The sequence below is a fragment of the Oryza brachyantha genome, chromosome 5 (assembly GCF_000231095.2).
Source record: "Oryza brachyantha chromosome 5, ObraRS2, whole genome shotgun sequence".
In the NCBI taxonomy this organism is placed as follows: Eukaryota; Viridiplantae; Streptophyta; class Magnoliopsida; order Poales; family Poaceae; genus Oryza; species Oryza brachyantha.
Window position 1 is genome coordinate 15,508,106 of NC_023167.2, and position 9,625 is coordinate 15,517,730.

Consider the following 9,625-nt stretch of genomic DNA (forward strand, 5'->3'; position numbering starts at 1 on the left):
TCGACGGCCGACGATACTGATTTCATGGGGACGCCGGCAAGCCTTCTTCCAATGGTCAGCACTTTTGCAAAATCGCCTGATCAACAAAAACAACTCCCGGCAGTTGACGTGGACAACTTAGAAGTGAATTTTCATTTTTGAAATACCCACTTCACAACTGATGTCTCAGCTCGCATAGGAAACGCAACGCTATTGTCCGAAGCGATGCCTCCGGACATTCACAGGGACCTATGTGGCCACGTACAAGCTCCAGACGTCCCAAAAAGTAGGAGCAGCCACTAATGTCAAGCCCAAGAAGAAGAACCAGAGGGGGGGGGGGGGGGAGGGAGGACACAGGCAGTTGCCGAAGAAAGTGGAGCCGACGGGGTGAGGAAGAAGAGAGACTGCCGCCGGCCGTGTCCATCCACGCCGCCGGCAGCCTCCTTGACGAAAGAGAGGGGGCAGGGGGTGAGGGGGCCCGATAGCAAGGAGAGAAGAGGTGGGGTGCATCGCTGCGAAAAGAGGAGGCGGTGGATAGGAGAGCCCAAGAGAGGAGAGAAAACACCTCGCCTCGGGCACTCGGAGGATGTTGGTGATCAAAATTAGATAGAATTTGACTCATCATAGTAATCTAGATTTGATGATCCAATGTTTTGTTTAGTTAGATAAGTATAGATGGGATGAGCATATTTAATTAATGAAAAATAATAATATTAATTAATTAACATGGACCTTATCCTAATTAGTTAGAATTAACAATGAAATATATATCATCAACACTAATTTAAACTTGGTACGAAATAATTACTAATTAATGACAACAATTATCACTTAAACAGCTTAAGTGAAGGTGGATGCATCTTCATGAAATCTTATTGAGAATTACTCGTAGAGGAAACCATGGTGCACTATGAATGCCTGGCCTCATCTCGCACGAGGAAACCATGCTATCATCAAATAGTCCGTGTCAACCCAAGCACCAAAGCACAACTGGGACGAAGTGGCGCCGGCCCAGTCGACCAGTCGGTCAGCGCTACAAAATGGGCAAGCACCTTGCACCTTGCACCTCACAACTTACAACTCGATAGCACTCTAGCCTCCAGAAAGCAAGAGAAATAGTGACTTTGGATTTTGAATAAATAATAACTTGCAAAAAAGTAACGATATGGCGGTCTAGAATGGATAAACAACCGGGCAAAAATTCAGACTTCCGTTGTCACACTGCCAATCACGAAGTACTAAGGTAGTTCTAAGAAAGAGTTTGGCCCTGATGAAAGATCATGGGGATGATATCCATGGCGCCATCAACATGACATAACATAGGGTAGCAAGGAGCAACTAAAGATGTTTAGGGGCGAGCAACGTTTGGGGCACCACCAGGTCCAGCAGCAGGAGCACCAGGTCCACCAGGGCCACCAGGCCGAGGTCCAGAAGGCCTATCCTCCTGCAAATTGAATAACAATGATAGATTAGCCACCACTTCTGATAGAAATTGTACAAGACTTGCACGGACAAGTACTAAATAATAGGTATACAGGAAGGTCTTGCAGAGAAAATTGAGAAGGCTACAGACAATAACTATGTTTATATTAGTGTGATAATCCCAAAAATTACATAGGGAAAGAATATGGGAAACCAGTGATGTGGCACTTCTACAAGGGATAAACTACTCAGAGGAATATAATCAGTATTGAAATTTCCCAACCTTAATGATCAGCTAAAAATATAGAGCTATTAGCCAACAGAGTCAACAAAATGGATTGTAAATATGGGAACCTGTTCATCCCTTAGGCACTATGCAATTGCCATTGGGGCAGACATGAAGTCCCAAAAAACATGACGTCCACAGAAACAACAGGTCTTAAATCCAAAAAAAAATGATTCGTATAAAGAATAAAAATATGTAACATACAAATAAGGTGGTGAAACAAACAGATTGAATATTGTTGCTAAATGCAATGAATACTAGAAACTATGCATATCAATGAAAAGTTAACATTGTTTTAGAGCAATATATAACATTTCCCATTCTTAATGATCAGCTAAAGACATGACTATCAGCTGACAAAGTGAAAAAAATGGTGATAAATATCGGGACCTGTTCATCCCACAGGCACTGTACTGCCATCGGGGCAACGTAAAAGTCCCAAGCAACCATTCAATAGTCAATTAAACATCACCCTTTATTACACAAGACTGGGAAGCAGTTATGCATTAAACAGCACAGAAAACATTGCAGCTATTGTTAAGAGTAGCCCACATCAGCAAACATATTCTGTTCATTACACTTTCCACCACTGGTGATCATTTTAATGTGCACTATTTGCCAGCGAACAAGTTAAATTAAGATAACATGTTGCATAGAGTTAGTATATAGTATTCCCATTCTCAATGATCAGCTAAAACATGACTATTAGCTGACAAAGTGAATAAAATGGTGGTAAATATCGGGACCTGTTCATCCCACAGGCACTGTTACTGCCATCGGGGCAACATAAAAATCCCTTAGCTATAAGATGTACAAACACGCATTGCATCTAACAGAATAAACAGATCAGCACAGCACAATCTATCTACGACACTATTATAAGACGAATTGACTCAACAGCAGTAAATGTTACTGATATGTCTAACGGCGTTTTACTTCCACAAGGCTCATGAATTCCACTAAAGAATCAATCAATTAAAATATGAGCTGCGAACATATAAACAAAGAATGACTAATGGCCATACCCTGCGTCTGAACCTCTCCGGCGGCCTGCGGTCCCTCCGGTTCTCGCGGGAGCGGACACGGACGATGTGGGCGTGGATGGCGCAGGAGACGCAGTGGTGGACCTTGGCGTACAGCTTCGGGAGGACGTAACCTGAACCACAAGACACGACGATATTTGTTCAGCGAAGAATCGTTCAGGACACGAGCAGATTAAACACACCAGGCGGCTCGTAGCAAGATTGGTTACCGTCATGGACGCAAGCCTCCTGGACGTCCCTGATGGCCGCCTGCTCGACGATGTTCCTCACCTGGAACCTCTTGATGGCCTTGTCCTGCGACAGCAACGACCAAAAGAAAAAACCCACCACCGGATCAGCAAGCCGAACACCATGTTTCACAATAGCAGCAACCTGGAAGAAGGATGGATCTAAATCTACAAGAGACACCTAAATCCACCGCACCTTGGGGCAGCACTTGGCGCAGTTGGAGCAGCGAATGTACTTGACATGGCCGCGGCCATGCTTGTTGCGGCCGCCGTTCCTGCGCTTGAAGGTCTGCGAGGACAAAGAGCAAACCAATCAGAAGGGTGTACCTGCCAGGAGATCAATCGGGAGAAGAAGGCGACGCCGCCGTCGCCGCGCCGGCGGCAGCGGCTTGCGGCGGGATCCGGAAGTGCTAGGTCTCTTACCATGGCTCCCGATCGGAGGTGGCGGCGCAGGGGGGATAGGTGCTCTCCTCTACTAGGGTTTGAAGAAACCGAGGGGTGGCCTATTTATAGGCGACGAAGACTTCTCTCGTGGGCTGTCCGGCCCAATCTAGACTTGCCTTCCCTGAAACTCTGGGATTTTTTTATTTTTTATTTTATTTAATAATAATTTACAAAAAAGTATATTTTTATTTGCGAAATTTAAAAATCTAACCTTCCGCCACCGTCTTAGAGGATGGCAGGAGGTTGGATTTGTAAATTTGTAAACGAAATACAGTTTTATAAATTATTTATTAACTAAAATTAAAAAAATATCGATACTCTGGCACATAAGGCCTTGCTGGAAAACCCACTATTTTTCCTGTTTTAATGGGCCGCCTACAGAGTGGCCACTTTAGGATATGGGCCTTGCGCCTAATAGTTTTTCCTTGGAATATACCTTTGCTTTCAGATAAATCAACCTAGCAGGCTAGCAGTAGCAACCTCCTCCTTTCAAAATATAGCAACTTTTAGTATTTCGAACTGGTTCCACACTAAAGCAATTTCACAGGCCACAGCCTACACCCTTGTCTCGATAAATCGGAACTATCTCACTTTTAATTTCTCCACATACTTACTTTTCCCAACCATGTAACCAACCCCCATTTAATTTATCCATTTACTTACTTTTCGGAATCATTCATATCTCCATTTGCTTTTCTCAATCATTCGTAAATATTCTTTCTTCATTTGATTCACCTGCTTTGTTAATACATGTACCCAATTGCATATACTTGGACAGAGGGAGTAGTAAAAATGATGGGAAAATGACATGGGTACTGTCCTTCATTGATTTAAGAAGGGGGAAAAACATACAACATACAGGAAATGGTGACTAAGTGCCCAGGTTCACAAGGTTTGTAGCTCGACTATAATCTACGCATCGATGGATGCTGTACACCGAGAGCTAGCTAGTAGTGCTAAGAAGAAAGAGAACAGCAGAACAGAACATCTAACCGAGCTGTGGACATCTCAAAAGGGGGAAATGGAGAGAAAGAAAAGGCCAGTCATTTGGCAACCTTCACATCATGCCGAGATGCTTCTAAATAAAAGTTTCATGTCACAAGTAAAATGCGAGTAACACAGATAGCTCCCAAATTGTATATAAATCTATCCAGCATGGAATATGTCGTGGAGCTACAAACGATACTATCTGGTGCATGAATGCAATTCAGTTTGACATACAAACTACTGCCTCCGTTCTTAAATATTTGACACCGTTAACTTTTTTATACGTGTTTGACTACTCGTCTTATTAAAATGAAATATGTAAAGCTATATATATGCATAAAAATATATTTAACAATACATTAAATGATATAAAAATAATTAATAATTATGTAAAATTTTTGAATAAGACGAACGGTCAAACGTGTATTAAAAAGTCAATGACGTCAAACATTTAGGGATAGAGGGAGTAGTTCATAGTGAAATCTCAGCCTTCTCAGGCAAGTTTACAGAAGCTAGGACTGGTGCAATCTCATATTACATCCTTAGGAAGACAGAGGGATAGGATCAATAGTAATTTAAGATATAGACTTAGTAATATAATTCAGGTGAATGATGGATCTAATTAAGAAGAGGAGGTGGATTTGAATACTATAAGTTGTTATATTTTAAAACAGGACTCGATGCTACGGTTGTACGTCGACTAGTGTTGCTTGGAGCGGGTGTTGTAGCTGGAGTTTGCATGCAATGAATGTCGCCGCCTTTAGGAACAGCGATGCACTTTGAAAGAGAGGGGAATAGGAACGGACCGCAGAGTGCAGTACTGGTGGTGCTACTATTTGGCTAACTTGGTCGGCTTGCTAACTTTGGCTAGTGAGAAGAATATTTTAGCCATTCATTTGGCTTGCCAACATGGAGGGCAAGTGTATTAGGGCTGAATTTTCATCTAAATTGTCAAAATTCAGCTTGAAGAGTCAGATAGATATTTCTTTTCAAGATGTTCTATGTTTGTTTAGCCAAACTAGCTAGCCATCCTCTACTTATACTCATATGTTGTTTGGCTAGTCCCTTAAAGTGCATAGAGAATATGGATAAACATGTTTTTCGGCTAGCTAGGCATACAACTATTTTGGCTAGTTTAATTTACCTAGACTTTTGATGCTCTCTAAGTGTGCACATGTACCTTTAGGGATGGATCTATCATGAGGGTGATAGGACTCGAGCTCCCATTATCCATTAAGATAATGTGAGTCCTCACTGACCCCCACCTAAAATTTTATACCAAAGATTAATAGAAAGATAAGTTGGAGTTATAGCAATTTTGTTTGGATCTCAATAGTATCATTTGCTAGATCAGTCACAGCATATCTTTTGTGGATTCCATCTCTGAGCCGTTTCTTAGACTAAGTTATCTAAGCTCCGACTACGCGTCGACCAGGTGCTCCCGTGCTACAACTCGGCGACTAGGGTGGATGTTCGGTTCTTTCATTTACTTAATTTGATTTCTTCAGTTTAAGTTAAGATCGATTTGTGCAAAATAGAAACTGAATTAGCTGAAAAAAAGCAAAACCGAAATAAAAAATCTAAAGAAAATCGGTTCGGTTTCTTTAGGTTTAGTTTTTTACCGAACAAGAGAAACATCATACATGTATGGCGCAAGAAATAAAGGGTTGATGCACCCCGCACCTATTGACTATGTCACAAATGCATGACGCACAAGTCACGATGGTTGATGGGGCCCACACCTACTTGGGAAAACAAAATTATGCACATGCATATGCTAATTGCCCGGGACGATGCAGTTGATTAGGAGGACTTCGGTTTATTTGGTTCAGCGAATATAACCAATCTCTGAGCCAAAAACCGATCTGTATCAAAAACAAGAACCGAACATCCAAAAAAACAAAAAAAAATACTACTTTAGTTCAGTTCGATGCAGTTTGGTTAGATGTTCGATACCGGTTTATTTTTGTGCAACCCTGTCCGTGACCACCATCACCATGGAGATAGATTGTCGCCGCGGGATCAACCCCAGCGTAGGATGCGTGGAGGGGTAAGGAGGTCCAGGGTCAGACGGGAGTCCGGTCCCGAATCTCAAACTGGGCCGAAATTCACCGGCGCGAACCGTCCCACATGCAAGAACAACAAACTTGTGAGATATGGGACTTATCAAAAGAGGCCTTGGACCTGAGAGCTTCTCCAATGCATGGTTGAGTCGTTCGATGTCCGGAAGATTCACAAGTCACCAACCATGTGTACGCTGCATGCAAGGTGCACGCAAAGACGTTGCACCCTTTCCAGCGAATCCAACCACGAGTTAGCGAACGGTTCCGCGTAGCTGTCAACGATGCGTCACGCACGCCGCTCAGCAGCCCAGCCCAGGCCAGGACCCGACCAAACGCCTGGCCTGGTTGCCGCTTTAGACTAAAGATGAACACGCCAAAACCCAACCGCCCGCCGTCGTGGCTGCGCGCGGCGAGCTGACGAGGGCAGGTGCGTCCGTTTGCCGTGACGCCTTCGGTCTCCCTGCGCTGACGGGGCTCCGTCCGCTTCGTCGTCGTCGCTCGCCACGCCAGCTGCTACCCGCTCCGTTCCGCGCCGCGCGCGATAGCGGGTCGCGCTCTTGGCTCGACGCCGTCTCCCCGCTTCGCTTCTTCGCGGGCGTGCATGCGTGTTTCGCCGCGGCGACCGAACCCGACAGGAGACAAAAGCGATAAAGCGCCGGAGTCTGAGCACTGCACGGCACCGACTAGCAACAGCGCGCGGTACAGCACTCACCACCGCCACCCTCACTGCACACCTTCCAAAGCTTGCACGAAATTAACCAAAGCAGCATTAGCTAGCTGGTTACTGGAGTATTGCACATTTGCACTGCTAGAGCCATCGAAGAACACATGCCCATGCGTGCGTGTGTACGCAAGCGAGCGAATAATCAAGGCCATCACAAGCTTTACCATTCGCATACGGCGACCGACAATGCTCGTGGCCGCAGAAAGGCGCGACAAGCATGCCCCCACGCACATCGCCCATCCCCATGTGACGAGAAGATACGGCCGGGGATTAAGTACACACCAATTAAATCCCTCCAAGAAAACACTAAGTACACCTTAATTGATTGCTTCATTACGGCCAAACAAACAGAACACAGAGAAATGCCACCAATCCAACACTCTGCTATATATGGTGCTATAGGAGACCGAAGCTAAAGCTACTAGCTAGGACAACATCAATAATCCTTGATAAATAAACACGGCCTTGCGGTTTTAAATTCCGCTGCAAAGGCCATCACCCAGGTACAAGAACTAGAACGCTCAAAAGTAGAAATTTAAATCAATACAATTATTGATTTTCTCTCCCAGTACTAGTACTCTTCACCACTACCACTACACTTGATGGTGGACCGGTCCAGTCATTATTGGACTGATCCAGAGAAGGAAAACGTCTAAGCGGGTGCTAATTAGCAGCCTCAGCATAGCCCACAACCTCTTCTCCACTATAACGAAGAGGCTAGCTTCTTTCTCTTGCGGAAAATAAATAATCTCTCAAAAGAAGAAGAAAAGGAAGAAGAGACGACGCCGACGACGAAGACGAAGGACATGAAAGACCATATATGTGAGACGGCGGCGGCGTCTAGAACTGGCCGCCCTCGAAGGTCTGGCCGAACTGCCAGCCGGGGTGGGCGACGTTGTTGCTGGTGACGGTGCGGCCGTCGCTGGCGGTGACCTGGAAGGAGAGGCTCTGGCCGTCGAGGAAGGCGTTGCTCTGCCAGTTCTGGCCCCAGTTCCGCGACATGGGCTGCCACCCGGTGCGGGAGCCCTTGATGGAGACGGACCGGACGTCGCCGGCGCCGGCCACGTTGGTCACCAGCACCAGGTTGAAGTAGGAGTGCCCGTTCACGGTGAACCGGATGCCTCCTCTCTTCACGCACGGCACCCTACAAAGAAATCACACGCGGTTAATGCTAACAACCTGCCGGTGAAATTGAAGTCGGGCCGAATCAGTGTGAAGCAGTACGACGTGTCAGAGGCTACAATGGCACGACGCAGAGCATGCACATGCGTAAACCATGGTAGCAGCAGTAGCCTATCCGCATGCAACGTATCAAATCTGCAGGCTGGTCCCATCGAAAACTAAATGGGCACAGCAGCACGGCCGAGCCTAACGTGGGCCCGGTGTAAAGTCGGAACCGACCGACGTCGCGTGTTTAATTGATCCGTGGCAGTACAGGATCGACTAAAGTCGCAAAGCGATTACTGACCACTAGTGGTACGTTTCTAACGTTGGGTTCTACGGTAGCCAGCCAGCCAGCTGATCAGGATGATGGTGGATCGGGGTCGGACCTGCGGTAGGAGACGGGCACGATGCCGGCGCGGTACTGGGCGATGTGGAGGAAGGCCGGCTCGGCCATGTCGAAGTGGGGGCGGGGCGGGTTGCACCAGCCGCCGTCGTCGCTGGGGAGGCCGTAGTTGGGCGGGCAGAAGTTGGTGGCCGTGACGGTGATGGAGCCCGGCAGGCACCACCGCCCGTCGTTGTCACACCGCAGCTCGTAGCACGACCCGCACGCCGCGCCGTCGTTGAACAGCGCCGTGCTCAGCGCCGCCGTGTTCGTGCCGTACCCCTGGCTGTACAGGTTGCCGTAACCGCACGCCCCGCCTGCAAGCACGCGAAAAAAAAAGACCCGATCACTTCGCCATCATCAAGTCTCTCTCTCTCTCTCGCTCTAGAGCTAGATACAGTAACACGCTGCATTCGCCGGGCTAGTTAGCTAGCTACTCACCCATCGTGCCGGACGCATCGCCGCCGCCGTAGAACGTGGCGTGGGCGCTCTGCCACCCGCCGTACCCGGCGGCCGAGGCTTCCCGGGCCAAGAAGAGGAGGAAGAGAACGCCGGCGATGGCCATTGCTCGCTGCGTTTGTGCCTAGCAAGTGTTACGTACGCACCTCGAGAGCGAGGGTATCTAATCGCTCACCTCACTCGCTCGAACCGAAGGTTGGCAGTGAAGAGGTTGGCCCTCCCAGCCGAAGGTATTTATAGCCAGGCCAAAAGGCCAACGCTAGCGAGTGCCGGTGGCGGTTGGATGGATACACACTCTCAATGGATGCCCCGCCTCGGCGCCGTGCACATCTTTTTCTCCCCCCGCCGATTTGATGAGAGAAAGTAAAAAAGAAAAAAAAAAGAAGAGGGGAGGCCGGCCGGATTAGCCAGCTCCCCTGACGTGCCGGGTGACCACGGACGGCCA

The 9,625-nt window shown here is 47.3% G+C and overlaps 2 protein-coding genes and 3 non-coding genes across 5 annotated transcripts; all 5 read right to left on the reverse strand.

Annotated features, from left to right (window-relative positions):
• Window positions 1-1,108: 1,108 nt before the first annotated feature.
• LOC102723059 (40S ribosomal protein S26-like) lies at window positions 1,109-3,434 on the reverse strand. The gene is made up of 5 exons (XM_006655348.3): window positions 3,381-3,434; window positions 3,154-3,246; window positions 2,940-3,024; window positions 2,713-2,843; window positions 1,109-1,423 (listed from the first exon to the last, which is right to left on the reverse strand). The coding sequence occupies exons 1-5, from the start codon at window positions 3,381-3,383 to the stop codon at window positions 1,328-1,330; spliced, it is 408 nt and encodes a 135-aa protein (XP_006655411.2). The 5' UTR covers window positions 3,384-3,434; the 3' UTR covers window positions 1,109-1,327.
• LOC121054590 lies at window positions 1,673-1,774 on the reverse strand. The gene has a single exon (XR_005811978.1). It is a non-coding gene; the product is annotated as a small nucleolar RNA snoR99 (small nucleolar RNA).
• LOC121054588 lies at window positions 1,998-2,096 on the reverse strand. The gene has a single exon (XR_005811976.1). It is a non-coding gene; the product is annotated as a small nucleolar RNA snoR99 (small nucleolar RNA).
• Window positions 2,355-2,452, reverse strand: LOC121054589. The gene has a single exon (XR_005811977.1). It is a non-coding gene; the product is annotated as a small nucleolar RNA snoR99 (small nucleolar RNA).
• A 4,104-nt stretch (window positions 3,435-7,538) lies between the features above and the next one.
• Window positions 7,539-9,373, reverse strand: LOC102699506 (expansin-A4). The gene is made up of 3 exons (XM_006654479.2): window positions 9,163-9,373; window positions 8,726-9,038; window positions 7,539-8,319 (listed from the first exon to the last, which is right to left on the reverse strand). The coding sequence occupies exons 1-3, from the start codon at window positions 9,284-9,286 to the stop codon at window positions 8,016-8,018; spliced, it is 741 nt and encodes a 246-aa protein (XP_006654542.1). The 5' UTR covers window positions 9,287-9,373; the 3' UTR covers window positions 7,539-8,015.
• Window positions 9,374-9,625: the final 252 nt, after the last annotated feature.